Genomic DNA, 19,017 nt, shown 5'->3' on the forward strand with positions numbered 1-19,017 from the left:
ATGTAAAGACCCCACAATAATACAGGGGAAAAAAAAGACAATCAAAAAACACCCTTTTAAGCAAACACTTGGCAACAGTGGAAAGGAAAACCTAACAGGAAGAGACATCCGCTAGAACCAGGCACAGGCAGGGCAGCCATCTGTGTAGAGTTGAGGGACGAGAGAAGGGACAAAAAAACCACACCATGGAAGGGAGCCAATGATTAATAATACTAATGATTAAATGCAGAATGGTGTGTAAACACATAACGAGAGATCCATCCAATCATCCATCCATCCATCTTCTTTAGTACCTACTTCCATAATGCAAGAGGAGGTATACAGCCTAGAGAAGTTCCCAGTCTATTACTGGGGCTAAAGGTGTGCCAGCATATGGTAAATGTGTAAAGTAATGTTATCATCCATGTACAAATGTGTGCTGAGGCCTTGATCCAGGTTCATAGTTAGTAAAGGTACACTTGGTTGCTTCCTTATTTCCCACAGCAGATGGATCCACATGGGCTTGGGACCAGCATTAGGAGTCCACTAACCTGTGACCCTCTGAGGCTGGCTTTGTGTCTCCCTCCAGTCTCAAACCAGGCACCACCTTGAGCCACTTAGATTTATCGTTAATAAAACAGCATCATATTCAGTGAAAAAACCCAAATGATGATAATATGTGTCCTCTCATGTAGCGCTCAGAAGCAAATCAAATAAGCACATTTCCCAAAATGTTTGATTTATGATGTTGTTTGCATCTGGCACACATACTAATCTGAACGAGGACGAGTACCTCATTCCTTTGGCAGTCGGTGGCTGTGATCCCTTTATCAGCCCCACTTGTCCACCCACTACACATTCCCACATTTACATGAGGATGGATAATATTGTTAACTCGTCTTCCAGCTTTACGCCTTGTTATGTTTTTAGCTTTCTCCTCACCTCCTCACTACTCACTCTCCCACTCTCCACTGCCCTCCATCTTCATCCATCCATCCATCCATCCTCTCCTCTACTTCACCTATCTCTCCCTCTCTAGCTGCAATCCTGGATGACCAGTCTGTGTGTGGGCGTGGGGAGCGGCTGGCGCTGGCCCTGGCCAGGGAGAACATCAACAGCGTGATGGAGGGTCCAGCTCGAGCCCGCGTGGAGGTGGACATATATGAGCTGCAAAAAGACTCCCAGTACGACACTACAGACACCAGTGAGTGGTGTGAGAATGACCACTGTGGCAGAATCACATTCCAGCAAACACTATTGTCCACTGGGACATAATGCCCCACAGAGAGTGAAAACTGGGGATACAAGAAGGTTTTATTGGTAGTCTTTAATATTAACAGTAATAGTGACAAATAGAGAGAAGAACCAGGAGCAGCAATATTGCAGTACTTTAATTCTAAAACACTTCAGAAATGTGCTGTTATAGAGTTATAAATACATAAGATTGCATTTTCTCAAAAGCTGCCTCTTTAAAAACAAAAACCTCAAATGATACATAGGGTGATAAAACACCAGCACTTTCATGCGATTAGGAGCCAGTAAGGGATTTTGCTGATTAGTTTACATGTCATTGGAGACCAGTAATGGGCCACTAAGACTGTCTCATTAAAAACAGTGGACCTGTGCCCTCCAGTAACAGCTGGCGCTGTGTGCTGTGCAGACCATGATGAAAACAAATCATCAAATACTAATACAGATCAGCAGTACAGGCAAACAGAACGCAGCAGAGAGGCTGCTTCATGAAAATTGTATTGATATAGAGAGTGTGCAAAGACAGAAGGAAGCACTGCTGAATCCAACCACTGAAGAGATAGAAACCCTGCTCCTATTCTAATCGGTCAGCGACCCTGCCACAAGCTACTGGCAAAATGTCTGTGTGTGCTTGAGAAGGGTTGTGTACATATGTGCATGCTTGAGTTGCAGGGGTGTGTGTATGTGTGTGTCCTTGACCAATGGGCAGGAGACTCTGACAGGCTTGTTTGCTCAAAGCATTTTTTGGTCTCTGGATCAGAGAGCTCGTCATCTTACGGCTACAACTGAGGCGCGCATGCACACACTCAACCCACACAGGCCTTTACACATGCATGCACACACAAACCCTCTCTGCAGACGCTTATGCACATTCACACACAGGCACAATATGAGCATATACTGTAAGCTCGCACATTGGAATCAATTAATACAACAAGCTAATACACAGTAAAGGAAAATAATCACAGTTTAGTCATCAGGCATTTTTGATGTGTCTGTGAATAATTTTTAGATGGATTCACAAAAACATTGTCATTAAAAAAGAGCTTAGCAGGGATTAAGAGAGAGAGTACAAAAATCTGTCAGTAGGTATTTTTTAGCCTCTCAGTGGATAGCATTCCCAGTGTTGCTTACACAATATGGACACAAGCATTGGGCTAAACCTGTTAATCTTTGAATTTAGGTGGGTTTTTTTTTTGCCACAGGTGTATAAAATCAAGCCCTAACCATGTATTCTGCCTTTACAAACATTTGTGAAAGAATGCATTGTTCTAAATGTGGTATTGTAAAGATGCTACCTTTGCAAATAGTCAATTTAGGAAATTTCTTCCCACTAAATATTCCAGGATCAGCTGTTGCAAAGTGGAAATGTTTAGGAACCACAGCAACTGAGCCACAAAGCAGCACACCACGTAAAGTTACAGGGCGGGATCGTTGAGTGCATAAAAGTCAAAAAGCTTTGCTGACTTAATAACTGCAGAGCTCCAAATGTCCTGTGGCGTTAACCATTGTCTGTCACGGTCACTGCTCAGCACAAAGTTTTGATTATAAAGGGAATGTTTAGGAAATAAGTCTAAATCTCGGCTTTGTTTCCCATATATTGAGCTATATGTTCAAAATGACATTTAAACCTCGAACAGATTAGCGAACCCTGCATTTATGTGCTCCCAGGAAATTATATATATTACACAACCATTCTCAAGCTGTTCTTTGACTTCATGTGCTTTTAACTCAGCATGTGAAAACCAAATAGAAGCTAAAATAAGATGCAGTCATTTTTATAAAAACAATTTTTTAAATACATGATTCCAAGAAAATAACTACCTTGGCTGAGGTGTTGTCAAGGTTACGGCTAATAAATAACTCTTCCAACTAACCATGGTAACTTTGTATGGATGCAAAGTAAATGTTACAAGTGTATACCACACTAGAAATTAAATGTTAGTGAGAAAGTTGATATTTATTAAATTCGTTTCTTTTTTTTAGTGTCCGCAACACATTTACTCTCTTCTGCCATGTTTTTATTTATGGCTGTGCCAACTGTTCTTGTGGGTCACTCGCCACTTTAATGTTTTATGGGGTTTATGTGCAGGCATAAAATAGCAACTTTTTTTTACACTTTTGCTTTGATATCTGGGCTCATTCTGGGAACTCATCAGCTAGTCTGCCTATGTAGTCTCAGGGAATGATTGCCATTCCCGCTGTGAGGATAGCGGATAGTTTGAGACTTCCTTTTTATATGTGGTGGTCATTTTTTTCCTAATGCTGTATCCCATAGTGTAGTGGTTTACGGTGAAAGGTCCATGGTTTCATCTTGGGAGGAGAGAAAAATCCCTTGGGAGTTGTATCAGGAGAGTCATCTGGTGTAAAAATCTGCCAAATCAAGGATGCGCAGCTACCTGCTGTGATGACCCCATGTGTGAATAAGGAAGCAGCAGAAAGTGGCTTTTAATGGAACGTTAAAGAACGTTAAAGAATCCCCAAACGATAGTTGATGGCTTTAAGATTGCTTTGCGGCAATCTTTTGTCCTCTACGCTTACTCAGACATGATTGGTAAACAATAAAAGCCAGAACGCTTCAGATTGTGTATGTTCATATTCTTTATCGAAACGATTGTGTGAGCTGTAGAGAAGCTAGAGTGGAAATTTTCCTTACATTTCAACAGATTTTAAACCAGTTCAGTTATTTTTGTCTTTGTTAGGTGGGAATTCAGATGATAATTATGATCAGTAATACTTCCAGGTCTGTCCATAAGTGAAACTGTTTTTTTCCCTTTACGTTTTATGTATATGAACCTAGTTAGTGTATTGTAGATAGAAAACTGTAACAGGAAACACACACACAATAGACAATATAAATGTAAACATGGATACTGAAATTCAATATGTCAAAGGAATGTGAATTATACACTAAATACACAGTTATAGTGAAGACATCTGTTGGGGTTTGAAGTAGTGAAACCAGCAGTATGCTTGATTGTACTGCAGAAATAGTGTTTGCTTGAGCCATTCCTGAGCATAGAACTCTTTGAGTTAATCGTCAGATAATTTCATGAATACTTAATGTAATAGACAAATGTGTAAAGCTGTTTCTCCCACACTAATGTCCTCCTCCAAACAGGATTAAAATGCAGACTGGCGTTTGTTCATCGAAGCCGACCACCAGTCTGTTAGTATTGTTCTGATTCCAGGGGTACACTAGAGTTGTCTTGAAAATCATTAAAGCCGTTAAAAATGACTATCTAAACAAGTGAATAATAGCAGCAGGCATCCTGTGGGCTGCCCTGTTGTAGTCCTTGGAGGATTTCCCTCAAAAATAAATAAGATTATAATGAGGCAGATTGTGCTGCAACAATACAACGAGTGGTTAAACTGAAACGGTAATGCGTCCTCTGAGTTCTTGGTTGCATTTAAATTTCCACGCTTTTCCCCCTGACTGCAGCCCCTTCAGTACGCTAACGCAGCACTGCCTTCAAAACAAACCAGAAGAAAAGGTGTATGTCTGCTTATTCACTGTTTATCTCCTTTTTTGTTTTGTTCCCTTTCAGTGTGTCAGATTCTACCCAAAGGCGTTGTCTCTGTGATAGGTCCCGCCTCCAGCCCCGCCTCTGGCTCTACTGTCAGTCACATATGTGGGGAGAAGGAGGTGAGCGTGGAAGATAAACATGTCTCATAGCTTTTCCCGTCCTGTTTGCTACCATTGCTGCTCATGTAGGTCTGATGAATGTTGACTTGCTTGTTCTGTTCCTTCTGATATAATTAAGCTTCACCCACTACTTCGTGCTGCTTTCTTACTTCTTTTTATTAAATGCATTTTTTGGCGTAGGTCCCTCCGTTTTCTGCCCTTCCCACCTTTCTCATCTCCGTTCTCAGCCTCTAGCTACTCAAATGAATCATCCTTAATCACCACAGATCTGTGTTTTCTTGCCTTTCTTATTAGTTTCCTCTCCTCTCATCAGATTCCTCATGTAAAAATTGGACCCGAGGAAACTCCTCGCCTGCCGTACCTGCGCTTTGCGTCTGTTACTCTGTACCCTAGCAACGAGGACCTGAGCCTGGCCATTGGAGCCATCTTGCGCTCATTCAGCTACCCCTCAGCCAGCCTGGTCTGCGCCAAGGCTGAGTGTAAGTACATGCTGCGTGTTGTATAGTTAAACAGTTTATTATGTGTGACTGCGTGGCTGTGTTTGTATTTAGGTGGGTGTAAATGCATCGGCAGTGTTGCTGCGTGCCCGATTACCTCACGTACTGTATGTGTATGTTTGTGTGTATGTGCAAATTGCTCTGTGGGAGTGTTGGCAGATTCACTGTTACACTGTTTGGGCGGATATGACTGTTTGGCGCTGCTGGACATTCATTTTTGACAGTCTGGTCATGAAGTTCTGTCTGTTGTCAGAGTTCAGAACATGGCTCATGCTGCAGCCCTCCCAATTATTACTCATGCTCTTGCACACTGTCTCTTATCCACCTCAGAGGGTTGTTAGGCCAAACCAGTATAATAAATATTCTTGTTTAAAATGCTTTCCAGTATTGGAGGAACTTAGGGGACATTTGATTTAACTTTGCCCGGCACTCAGAGAGCTTTAACATCACAGGGGATTCAGGGCTTAGCCACTTGCCCTATTTATTTTCATTTTGAAAGAGTGTGTTATTGATTTATAATGCACTCCCCAAACCAGAGCCTAAGGAATTAAAGCGCTTGGCAGGATGATGACTAGTATTAATAATAGTATTGTGGTATTCAAACACTTTGTGATACAAACACTTTTTTTTTAAATAGTAGAGGTGTAATGGTTAAAAAAAATAACAAAAGAAACCCCCGCGGTCTCTTGCTTTTCTGTTTTCCCTTTTTCTGATAACCTTCCTGTTGCTGTAGACATAAAAAGTTAAGTGCAGCAGCTCAGTGCAAGAATGTAAACGCAGACAAAACAGAAGGATTGTGTGACAGAGACACCTCGGGAGGAATAAGTGACAGTTGTGGCAGAGAAGAGGAGGAATCGCTTCATCATTATAGTAAACTGAAGGTTTAGGAAGCTGTTGTTTTCTTGTTGGTATAAACAGCATGTTTGTAAATATATGATGGGTAATAGTGGTTGAGAAAAGGCTCACGTGTCCTGTTCTTATGTTGTTTGTGCTAGTTAGCCGTGTGGAGGTTCTGTGGCAGTCTGGTAGAAGCCTAAATGTTTAAAGATCATAAGAACATAAACTCAGTCTGTTAGTTTTGTTAATATATAACTCATACAAACATGATAAAATGTCCTCCTCCTGGATATGAGCTGTATACTATAAACTTAGCAGGCACTTTATTAACTACACCTGTTAAACGATTGTTAGTGTAATTATCTATTCAGCCAATCACATGGGAGCACCTCAGTGCATTTAGACATGTAAAGATGGTCAAGATGTCCTGCTGGAGATCAAACTGAGCATCAGAATCTACTTGAGTCTTCTTACACAGTCATCTCCAGCGTTTACAGAGAATGATCTGAAAAAAGAGAAAATATCCAGTGAACAGCAGTACTGGGCGAAGATGCCTGTTGATGTCAGAGGTCACGGAGAGGAAGGTATGCAGAAGAGCATCTCTGAAAGACATGAAACATTGAAGCTCCAGCAGCAGAAGACCACATTGGATGTCACTCCTATCAGGTAAGAACAGGAAACTTTGCATGGGCTCACCAAAACTGGAAACAACTGGTTTCTTCAGCATGACTGCAGTCAAATGGCCTCCACAGTCATGAGACTTCAGTCCGATAGAGCACCTACTGGCATGTAGTGGAACGGGAGATTCACATCATGGATGTGCAGCTGACAAATCAGCAGCAACTGTGTGATGTCATGATGTTAATATGGATAAAAATCTCTGAGAAATGTTTCCAGCACCTTGTTGAATCTGTGCCATGAAGAATGAAGGCAGCTCTGAAGGCAAACGGGAGCCCAACTTGATACAATTCAATGAGATCTTTCTCCAGTTTCTAATCTCATTTATTACAGCACAATGATCAGGTTATAAATTATGGTCTTCATTAGAGTCACAAAGGAGGGTGATTCAGAAAATGCTTTGGGGCGGGCTTACATTGTGAGTGACAAGTCACTACTGCACGAGAGATCCACACCCTGCTTGTCGTGTCTGCTTCCAAAACAGGTGACAGCAGAAATACTCGAGACTTCACTAACGGGATGGTTGTCATCACTGTGTCTTTGTCCTTCTTTTATATGCAGTCTATGATGCAAAAATGTGGCTCAGAGATCAGTGTATAAATTGAATCATTCCACCCCTATTAAATACATGACAGAATATGCCTACGTTCTCTGCAAATCCTAATTTTTCCACCAAACTTTTTGTCCACTTCTCTGCAAAAACGAGTTGGTATAATTTGTTTTGCAGCTTTTGACTCCTCACACCAGCCACGCGAAACCGTCCAAGAACAGAAGGGCACTTACATAAAGAATTAGTGGGACCACTGAAGTCTGAACACATCCCTCGGCAGTGTTAAAAGGGTAGTTTTGACAAACAAAAAGCTCTGACATTATGAAAAATTGATTCAATCACTGAGATGCTTTCATTATCTTTCCAGCAGTTAGCCAGCGGTCCCCTGGTTTCCTGAAAGTAAGCTGAATTCCTTGTGGACTTGTCATTTCATTGAACCAAGAGAGCTTTGAAATGGCATCAGACACCTTTTTCAGTTTCGATCATCTGTTGAATGGGTAGATAAGAGCCTTGTCTTTTACCGGGCTTTTTCTCTCATAATAATTAGAGGCGGCAGATCGCCTGATAGTTACCGTGTGGGTCAAAATGCACAGCTTTTATTGGTGGAGGAACTGAAGAGTGCATTTTTGTGTAACATATTTGGCTTGAAGGTGATCTTTACAAGGTTATCGCACTCACAGACTCTGACCCACTTGGCTGCGCTATCTATCGCCGTGGAGCTGGTTGCCATGGCTGCCGAATAGGTGCTAACTGCCACTCAACAGGCTTGTTCCACACTCTGAACAACTGTGTGGGTGTGTATGTGACACTGTTTGTGTGTGTTTGATGTCATTTTTCTGAGTGTTTGGTTCACTTTGTCTGTACATGTGTGGCAGCGCAGGACTGTGTGTGTGTGTGTGTGTGTGTCTGCACACACACACACTTTTGGGTTACTTGTATGAATGTCAGCGTGTGCTTTTGTGTGCGGCGGCTCTGCTGTGGCGCTGCAGAGGTTAAACATCAGACAATGTTTACCGCTCAGCCCACTTGTTTTATTCATCATGTTTACACCAGTGTAAAGTGAATTCTGTCTTTTATTTTTTATTTATTTTTTTGGCAGCAAAGTAAGTAATGCGCAAAGTCACACATTTTGCTTACACCCACCATAGATGCAGATCCTAATTAAGGCGTGTATTTAGAATCGGGTCAGTTTTGCAACAGCGTCCTAATGGCTTTAATCTAATTTATCCGTCTTTTAGCCAGATATTCTGTTAAATGAGTCAGAGATTTTTGGGTCATTTCCGATGAATCCTTCTCTCGCTGTGCCTGGGTCAGTACTTGCTATCTGAGCCTAATTCCATTATGCAGTTTTCATGAGATGGATGAGGTTAAGGACAGCGAGAGGGAGAGACTGAGCACAAGGAGCAGAAGACGGTGGCAGTGTTGGAGCAAGATGGATAAAGACAGAGAGAAGTAACTAGAGCACAGGGCTAAGACAGGAGAGATAGAGAGGTTAGAGCTTCTCTGCGCGAGAGAATATGTGAACGAGGGAAAGTGAGAGAGGGGAGTAGAGGAAGCTGTAAAGTGCATTGATTTTTTTTTCTTCTTCCCCCTCCTTCCTCAAACTAATTAAAGTTTTGGCCTGGTTCAGTGATTACCCCACTGCTTACAGAGGCTTTCTCCTGCTGAAGGGCTCTGTGTGCTACCTCTTCCCTCCTCTGCTCCTTTCTCTTCCCTTCCCTTTGTCCCACAGATGCCTGCCCCACCATTTATTTACATAGCTAGGGGTTCTTTACTATGGAATTACAATTAGGAGGCATCAGAGCTGACTTTCTAGTAAAGGCTTATTCCACCCATGTTGTCAAGTGAGTCTTGACATTGGTTGGACTCATATTCAAGAGGAATTTGCTTGAAGTGTTTTAAGTACTTTATTCCAGTCTTTCAGCTTCTCTTTCTGCCCATCTTCTTTTATTTTTTTTGCCATAGGTTTTCATGATTATTGCAGGTCCAGTTTTGCTATTGGAGTGTAAGATTTTCCATTTTTCGAGCACATGCTGTTGTACTCAAAGTGCATAGTGTACATTACGCAGAGATCCGAAAAGCATTAACTGAAGGATGAGACAACACAGGCAAAGTGCATTACAAAGCACTCAAAGAGCACATAACTCTGCTGAGGCTGCACGACCTTCTGAATTTATTATTCTATTAATAAAATGTTCGGAAATTTGTCATGTTGATTGGTTGATGGCGTCCATCAATTTTGGAGGATACCTAAAACCTGTCTGGGAATATTAGGGCTTTGAACAGAAATAAATTTCTATTGAGGCAGACTCACAAGAACCAAGTTGTGTGTGTGTGTGTGTGTGTGTGTGTGTGTGTGTGTGTGTGTGTGTGTGTGTGTGTGTGTGTATATGAGTTATGTTATGTCCTCCTGCTGCAGAAACATAGACTGCACAAATGGCTTTCGGTTTTGCATCCTTTCGATATAGATTTATATACAGATAACTGCATTTCTTTTCTGGTTGCAGTAGTATGATGCATTTAAATGCATCAATCCATTTATGGTCTTTATCAATATTTATCAGTTTTGTTAAAATATTATCGAGGAAAACATACAGTACTGTGCAGAAGTCTTGAGTCACCCCTCATTACTTAATGTTGCTAGGAAAATGGGAAATAGGTGCAGAGATTTGCTCAAACATATGTATTCATATGTTGCTCATATACATCCCGAGAACCAGCCTATTCATTTATGTCCTCTTTGGGTTGTATCTTTTGACCTTATTGAGCTACCCTACCCCTAAGTCACCTAAAAGTTCAATGGGAAGGTTTGTTTTCCCTCTGTTCTCAGGAGTATATGCATATGTATGTTGCACATATATCTTTGCAAGTACATGATAATGTAAAGTCTATGAGGCAAAATTGAGTTTGTGCAATTCTAGAGAGCTTAAAGTTAATATTTAGTGTGACCACTTTCAAGCTTATGATTTCTTTCAGTAGTCTTCAGGAATAATTCTCCAGGCTTCTTGGAGGACATGCAAAGTTCTTCTTTGGATGTTGGCTACCTTTTATTCTTCTCTCTTCCAAGCTGATCTCACACTGCTTCAGTAATGTTGAGGTGTGGGCTCTGGGGAGGCCAGTCGATGACTGATAGCGTGCCATTGTGTGTTTTTCTGTCTGGGTATGGGTAAAAATTCAAATTTGGATTAATCACTCCACAAGACCTGTTATCACTGATATTCAGTCCATTCCTGAGTAATTTGTTGTACCTCAGCCTTGTTTAACCTTTTTAAGTATGGCTTCTTGACAGCCACCCGTCCACTGACGGCATTTCTGACGAGGCTTCAGTGAACAGTGGATGGATCAGCTTCATCTCTCAGGTCTTGGTTCAGATCTTTGATGGATTTTTTTTTTTAAATTTCTTAACAATATGACTCTCTGGTACTGTTCATCAGCTTGAGATGTTTTTTTAGTCCTCCACTTCCTTTATCTTTCTTGAGGACACACTGCACACCATGCTGACATTAAGAATCAACCTGTTGGTACAAAAATACAATTTTATGCCTGTCAAACTATGTTATCTTTGCCATGTTTCATAGGTTTATCTGACAAATGGGAACGATTTTCTATGCTGTTGTGTCAGGCTGCCAACAAAGTGCCTAAAGATACAATTTAAGATTATTTTTTGCTAATCCCAAAAAGTTGAGTCTGTTAATCTGGACATGAGTTAGAAGTCTTTTGAATGGTTTGAATGGTTCATAGGTGTGTGTTAAGTAACAAAAAACATTCATGTGAAAGCTCCCAGATACAAGGACTAGACTGAAAACGAGTGACAAAGCAGCCAATGTCCAAAGAAAAACTTCAAAGGACTTTCAGGAGAATTATTGAAGAAAACCATGTTAGCAGATTACAAGATAGTCTATCTCCTTGGAAGCAAAGCATAAAGAAACGAGGGCTGATTCAAGATTTTTTTTCACAACACCGTAAATATAAAATCTAACTACATGTAGTGAAGATAGAGGTGAAAAATAACACAAATCCCCATAACTTGTTAAAATGCATATCTGCATCTTTTATGCACGTCCGGATTGATGGAATAACCTCTGCATAACAATTGTCCCGAACATCCCTGGGTGTAAACAGACGTACCCTGAGCTAACAGATTCATCTGGAGTCATAGATTTATTGGAAAATAAATGCAACCTTTGAGTCACAGTTGAGGTGTCGCGAGAGCACGGTGGCACTTATCAGCATCGAAAACAAATCACTTGTTTTCCGCATAATTCTTCTCCATATTTCTGTAAAATGCCGTATGTCAAGTAGGTTGTTAACTAAGAGGGAAACAAACAAACAAGGCAGAGCTGATAAGAAAAATCTTTTTTGTCGGAATTACAATAGATAAAAAAAATAAGTCCTAGTGAGAGATATGGTTAATGGGAACACGCGGCAGACTTCATATTAAATGATATTTCATTTCCTGGGGATTTAGACAACCCATCAATCATGCTTTGCAACGAGACACTAATATATGACCATTCCAGGATAAATCAGATTTTCAAATGTCCTGCATTGGTTACGTTTTGAAAAACACGAGTCGTATCTACTGATACAGACACTGATGCGCGCCTCGTCCCTGTTTTTGTTCTCCCTCAGGCCTGCTGAGATTGGAGGAACTGGTTCGCCGCTTTCTCATCTCCCGGGAGACCCTGTCAGTCAGGATGCTAGATGACAACCTGGACCCTACGCCTCTGCTGAAGGAGATCCGTGACGACAAAGTGGCCACGATCATCATTGACGCCAACGCTTCCGTCTCCTATCTCATCCTCAAGAAGGTGAGTTCGCAAACGTCAATACGTTCCCCAGAGCCACCTACACATTTTCAGGAGTCGAAGCTACTCTTGCATACAGTGCAAGCAGTATGTCTCAAGGGGGTTCGCGTATATCTCTCTTTTATGTACCCACATGAAGGGCATGCGGAGCTCACCATCTGTAAAATAATAAAACAACTCGCTCGGAGCTCCACAGGCTACACATTTGTTGTTGTTACTGAATTAACATCTATTTTTACCTTCTCTGCCCTCCAGAGCTGCATAGGGAACAATATTTATGCGTGTCTGCCAGCAACGATCACTTACATTCTTATGAAAGTATTTGACAAAAGAACATCTTTTGCTGGGATGTGGTGCAGATGTTACCCAAGCTTGTTCTGATTCATGGTACGGCTTGTAACGGCGATAGCCAGCACAGTGAGTCATGGCTTGAATGTGTATGGGATGTTTTTACTGGGTATATTTGAGCCGCTGCCCGCCCTCAGCGAAATGTCCTAGTGTTAGCCTGATGATGTAAAACTGTGATTAACGTATGCTCTCTCCACCCCCTCCCCACTTTTCTCCCTCACACCCTCTCCCCTTTTGTACCCCGACTGCTTCCTTTCCTCTCTGCCTGTCCAGTAGCTCTCCTCCTTTGCCCCCTCTTTGCCTTTATCAATCCGTCCATATCCTCCATTATTCTACCGTTTCCGCATTCTCCACTTGTTTGATCTTATTTCCTCTCCCTCTCTCTTTTTGTCTCGCAGGCGTCAGAGCTTGGGATGACATCAGCATTTTATAAGTACATCCTCACCACAATGGTAAGAGTACGCAAATTGTTCCCCTTCCCTTCTTCTGTCCTCTCTTCCTTCATTTTTCCTCCTTCCTCTCTCCTGCTTTTCCTCCTCTTTCTGTCCCTTTATGAGCCAGCAAAGGTGTTAACAGGAAGAAAGTACTCAATAGGTGGAAGTACAGAGAGGTGAGGGAAAAAAGAGAGAGGCGAAGAAGAAAGAAGAGGGAGACATTTGAAAAACGAATTACTGTATGAAGATGTGGATGTGCAGAGGAGGATGGTGGGAGGAAAAGAGAAAATAAAGTGGGGGTCTGGGGTGGAGGTGATGACAGATGTGATGTGCCCTTTTTCTTCTGCCACCCGCCACCTTCCCGAAGCTTGCGGTGTTTTCATCCTTCTCCTTGATATGCTCCCCTCCTTTTCAAGCATTTGAATAAATGTACCATTTTATGTTGCGCGTCTGATTTTTATTTTTTCACTTTCCTCTCTCTGCCCTCTGTGCGGGATGTGGTCCTGTGCTTTTAGATGTACTTGTATGCATATTACTTTGAAAAAAAAAAAGAAAACTCTGTTCCATTAACCTCTATTTTCCTTGTATCTCAGTCTCCGCCTTTCTTCTAGCTCTCCATCAGAGATTAGATGCTGTCACTCCCCGTAGCCTCTTTTTTTCTTTACCACCCTCTTCTATTGCACAGTATTTTTCTTCTGTGCTAAGATTTGATAGCCTGTCAACATCACCCTGTCACACACCTCAATTTTCTCTTTTTCCTGCAAACACCCTCCCCACTCCTCCTCCTCCTCTTCCTCTGTAGGACTTCCCCCTGCTGAGACTGGATGACATAGTCGATGAGCAGTCCAACATTGTCGGCTTCTCCATGTTTAACACCACCCATCCCTTCTATTTGGAGTTCATCAGGAGCCTCAATCTGTCTTGGAGGGAGGGCTGTGACCTAACGTACCCCGGCCCTGCGGTCAGTATCTCGAGCCCATGAGTACTCATGCGTGCACGCTATTAGAGCTAATTTTTAATGCTTTGTTTATATGCCACACAACATTAAGCTACTTTATTCCTCACACTGATTCATGGAGCACTTAAACGACTCCAGCTAGTCTTTTGCTTGTATTTAATGGGTATTGATGTATCCATCTTTGTTTCCTACCCATTGGTTTACTCGAACCTCTACATCTTTTCCCTCCTCTTCTTATTTTCCTGCCTTCTCCCCCCCCCCCCCCCCCCCCCCCCATTCCTTGTTAATCTTTCAATCCTCTCTGCACCTCTAATTCCCGTTAACTCTTTTTTTCTCTTTCTCTCTTCTTGTTTCTATCCATCTCACTTTTCCCCCGCCTCCCCTCTCCACCTTCCACAGCTTTCTTCAGCGTTGATGTTTGACGCTGTGCACGTGGTAGTGGGGGCAGTGAGGGAACTGAACCGCAGTCAGGAAATTGGAGTGAAGCCACTCAGCTGCACCTCACCTCAGATCTGGCAACACGGGACCAGTCTTATGAACTATCTGCGCATGGTAAAGCTCCATATTTACTATATGTCCAAAGCAGGAAACAAGATGTAACATCAGTTTAATCTTCTTTTTACATTCACGCTTTTCTTAACATCCTTGAGTAAACTGCGACTCCTATTTATTAACGCTAGTAAGATTAGTGTTGCTGCAATTAGCATTTATTTTTAGAGTAGGTTAAACTTGAGAAAACACAGAAAATACTGTTTTAAAATTGCTATTCTACAAAGCCTCAGGTGACATCTTCAATTAGAGCTTGAAACAGTTACCGCACTTGGAGTACTGAGTCGATGGAAATAAACCTACCATAATTTTTATAGCCAGTTAATTATTGGAAAGACTAAATATGAGCTGTTTCCAGCCATAAAAAATTGAGGATTTTCCTTATGTGAAATTAAACTGACTCTTAATGTTTGGGAATGTTGGTTAGCAAAAACGAAATATCATTTTGTGACCATCTGCCGCTCCCATCAGCGCGTTAATGATCCACCCCACTCGCTGCTCACGATGTGGATTTTGATCTCAGACACACACCTGTCACATTTTGTGCCTGTAACTAGGTTACAGTGTTGGACAAATTATTCAAAACCTCCTTTATGATGTTTTCTGCTAGAGCTGAGTTCTCCAAGACTACATTTGGAGAACACACACAGAGAAAAACAGACTCCCAGGGGAAAAACAACAACAAACAGTTAGTTTGATAAGTATTTGGACAATAACACAATTCTTGTGATTGTGTCTTTGTACACCGCCACAGTGGATTTTAATTCAAACAATTAAAATGTGATTGAAGTATAGACTTTAAGCTTTAATTCACAGGGCTTAACACAAATGTCACATTAATTGTTTAGGAATTACAGACACTGTCAAACACAGTTCCCCTTGTTCAGAGGCTTAAAAATAATTGGATCAAATAACACAATTTCAAATTTGAGAATTGCTTTTAATACATGGCTGAAAATCCTTTGACTCCCAGATATCTGGAACCCATGGACATCACCAAATGCTGTGTTTCCCCTCCCGGGATGCTCTGCCATGGTTTATCTGGAGCCACCTACACTTGCTGCTTGTTTGTGGGGCTCCCTGCACTTGGTTTTACCTTCAGTGACTGAAACACTGCTCTGATGACCTGTGATCACGAGATTTGGAGACTTGGCTACTCACAAATATCCTATTTCTTTGCCTTGGAAACTCTTGGGATGCTTTTGCAGTTTGCTTCGGGTCATTATCCATTTGCGCAGTGAAGGACCGTTCAATCAGTTTTGCAGCATTAGGCTGAATCTGAGCAGAGAGCGTAGCCCTGTACACTTCAGAATTCATCCTGCTACTTCTATCTGCAGTAACATTATCGATAAACACCAATAATGTGGTTCCCATGGCAGCCATGCATGCTCATGTCGTATGCTTCAGATGATGAGCTGTTTCTCTCTTCAATACTGATGAAACAAGTTCTTCATGTTTCATCAGTCTGTAGAATGGTTTTCAAACCAAACTCTTTCAGATGTTTTCTCTCCAATCTTGCCTTGTTGTTCTTGAGTGTAACCAGTAGTTTGCAGCTTGTTGTAGACCCTCACAAAGGTCTCTCTTGATTCTGTCTTTGATAATGACACGGCTATTTCCTCAAGAGTTGTCTTGATTGGTTTGATGTTGTGAAGTTGCTTTTCTTAACCAAGGAAAAAATATGCTCATCTACTTTATCTGTCTTTCAGGCCTATTATTAATAATGATGATAGTAATAAAAACAATAATGACAATAATAGCTATTTTATAGCACTTTTTACCATTGCAAAGTGTTTCACAGTTCGAATAAAAACCATGAATTAAAGATAAATATGAATGTTGTAGCATACAGACACGTAGTCAAACACTCGGTCTTGCATTCATTAATACAAACACACTTCCATACACACATTAGATGTAAATTATGGCCAAAGAAAGATGCTTTTTCAGATCACCTCTCTGACTTGCATTGGCATCTCGTTGGACCTCATACTGAGAGTTCAAGAAAACGGATAAAAACTACAATCAACCTCCACTTTTATCTGCTTAACTTGTCAAAGGAACACGGCTCATCTGGCAATGAAAACTGCTTGTCAAGCATCCAGTTACCTTTGGACCTCTGAAAATGTTAATGTAATACTTATTTAAACTCCTTGAATTAAAGCTGAAAGTCTGCACTTTAGTCACGTATTGAATGTTTGATTTAAAAGCCTCTGTGTTTGTGTAAAGACCCACAATTACAAAATTCTCCAAAAACTCGCTACAAAAACTTGGTACTTTGTAGCATATTAAAAAACTGAATGAAAAATCCAATAAATAGACTTATTCAATCTCCAAACATAGGTGTAGTATAAAGACACGCCACAGCAGTTTCTACACCGTCAAGATCACATTTTACCATAAAGACACACAAAAGAAACAGACAGATAAAAATGATGGCTTCTCCTCTTCATAGTGATTAAAAGCAGAGAAAAGCAAAGATGCTACCACTTGAGAAGGGATTGCATTAGCAGCATGTGTTCAGAAAAGACTCATAATTATTCATGACTCGTCATTTTGTTTAGTTTTCTTTTAACTGAAATATTGATAAATGAGAAGAGTACAGCTGAAATGTGTATCATCCTCATCTCATGTTGCATGTAACCTCTGTGTTTTGTTGTTCTTTGTCATCTCCCATCTCTGGTCGTCTGTTTCTCTCATCGACGACCTGTTGTCAAGGCAGCTCGAGTCTCATCTCTCACTGCCCCCGCCCCACCGGCCCGACATCTGTCTTTGTTAGTCAACATCATGGTGTGCTCCATCTTCAGCGCTGCGCCATTCATCATAGTTCTCGCTTACTGTGCCAGCACCTGGCTTTTGAAGAGAGGGAGCTGAGCTGTGAGCTGCAGGTCTGAGTCTTATTAGAGAGCTTTTGACCCTCTCTGCTGCTCTGCCTGAGCCTCTCGTCAGTCAGTTTCTCCTAGTTGATCCAAAACTGATCATCCTTGTCTAGTCCAGCCTCAGATGCTTTCTCTGCCTGTCTTAGTCTTTTTCCCTCTCTTTCCTCCTGATCACTGGTGATACTTTCTGTCTAACCATGACCGCTAGTGAGAAGAAGTATGTTTGCTTTATGCAGAATGCTGGCTTAGTTTATTTCTCCACATCTTTTCATGTTTTCTGTGTTCTCCACTCTCTGTTTTTCTTACCTTTCCTTCTCTCCTTCATGCTTCTGTCATACTTCCTCACCTCACTCTCTGTCTACCTGCCAGGTGGAGTACGATGGTTTGACAGGGCGAGTGGAGTTTAACAGCAAAGGTCAGAGGACCAACTACACCCTGCGGATCCTGGAGAAACACAGAGGAGGCCACAAAGAGGTCAGAAGTCACCTGCTATCATGCAGCAGCCAGGTCACATTGCCCTCAGGTTCTGGGTTAGTTACAGGTCACTTGTCTCATTTCAGAAAGCCTGCAGCGGCGTTTAACACGAGGTCAGCTTCATCACAAACTCCACTGATAGCAACCATATCTTTACTCTGTGATATACGTTTTATCTGAGATGCGGCTCATGTTTGAACAGTGGTTTCAGTTTGAATTAAATCTACATTTCACTGATTACAAATGTGGAGTGTTAAAGCACGGGAGCTATTTTCCTAAAGATTTGCTCGATTATTTGTTTTCTGATCTAAAAATATAAAACCTCTGTGTCATAAACGACACATTTATTTTCTTTTTATGTTTACAAACAATAGCTTGACATTGGTTTGCAAAAATCTGTGTTTGATATTTGCCTTAAGCTCAGTGCACAGCAGACAGGTGTGCAGCTCTGCTCCGGTGTTTGTTTTTGTCTCGTATAGAACTGGATTTGCTTTAGGCTTAGTTTTAATCCGTATTTGATTTGGACTCTGTCCTTAATTGAACTCTGAGCTGGATTGTAGCTTGCAGTAAGCTACACTAATGTGATCAATGATGGTTCCTTGAAAATCTTGTGCTCATCTTTTTTCACAGAAATGGATCAGAGGTGTAGGTGTAGTCTAACAATCAGATAGGTTTGAGTACATTAAAGGCTGGGCCATGAATCAATATCATCTCCCATTCCCTTTCAACAGAAATGTACCTTCACAGTACGGCCATGTTGGACAGGAGTAGAACCGAAGTTAGCAATTTTAATGAGCTAAGTTTTCACAGTGAAATGCAAATAAAGCACAGCTCATGTGGAGAACTCGGGGGACACTCAATTAAAACAATTAAAACAAAAAGCACACTCTTAACAGAAGTGTCAAAACCTACCTAACTTGTCTTGTTAAAATGAAGAAAAAATGAATTCTGTGCTCCCTTTCCTACTCTAAACAAACCAAGAGTACAGAATAGTTTTTCTAAACAAAGTGCAGCCTTAACTGTGGTAGAAGGAATATCAATGAGCAGAGAAAACAGGTTCACCATTGGCACGGTCTCCAGGGTGCAGCAACAGATTACAAAACTTCAAAGAGACTAGAATTCACTGACAAGC

The 19,017-nt window shown here is 41.4% G+C and overlaps 1 protein-coding gene across 5 annotated transcripts in view; it reads left to right on the forward strand.

The window, feature by feature from the left end:
• Window positions 1-19,017, forward strand: part of grik5 (glutamate receptor, ionotropic, kainate 5) — a 94,486-nt gene that overhangs the window by 50,926 nt on the left and 24,543 nt on the right. For 3 of the 5 annotated variants that reach the window (XM_085423353.1, XM_085423355.1, XM_085423354.1), the window contains exons 3-10: window positions 1,019-1,183; window positions 4,779-4,876; window positions 5,190-5,355; window positions 12,071-12,249; window positions 12,993-13,046; window positions 13,831-13,989; window positions 14,386-14,538; window positions 17,781-17,885. In XM_085423353.1, coding sequence (XP_085279479.1) covers window positions 1,019-1,183; window positions 4,779-4,876; window positions 5,190-5,355; window positions 12,071-12,249; window positions 12,993-13,046; window positions 13,831-13,989; window positions 14,386-14,538; window positions 17,781-17,885 — 1,079 coding nt within the window. Of the gene's footprint in view, window positions 1-1,018; window positions 1,184-4,778; window positions 4,942-5,189; window positions 5,356-6,438; window positions 6,877-12,070; window positions 12,250-12,992; window positions 13,047-13,830; window positions 13,990-14,385; window positions 14,539-17,780; window positions 17,886-19,017 lie in introns of those variants that run through there. The other 2 variants (XM_085423358.1, XM_085423357.1) reach the window with 2 other exon arrangements.

This window comes from Rhamphochromis longiceps, linkage group LG11, assembly GCF_057381845.1.
Source record: "Rhamphochromis longiceps isolate RC_006_pf linkage group LG11, R_longiceps_female_GT1.1, whole genome shotgun sequence".
In the NCBI taxonomy this organism is placed as follows: Eukaryota; Metazoa; Chordata; class Actinopteri; order Cichliformes; family Cichlidae; genus Rhamphochromis; species Rhamphochromis longiceps.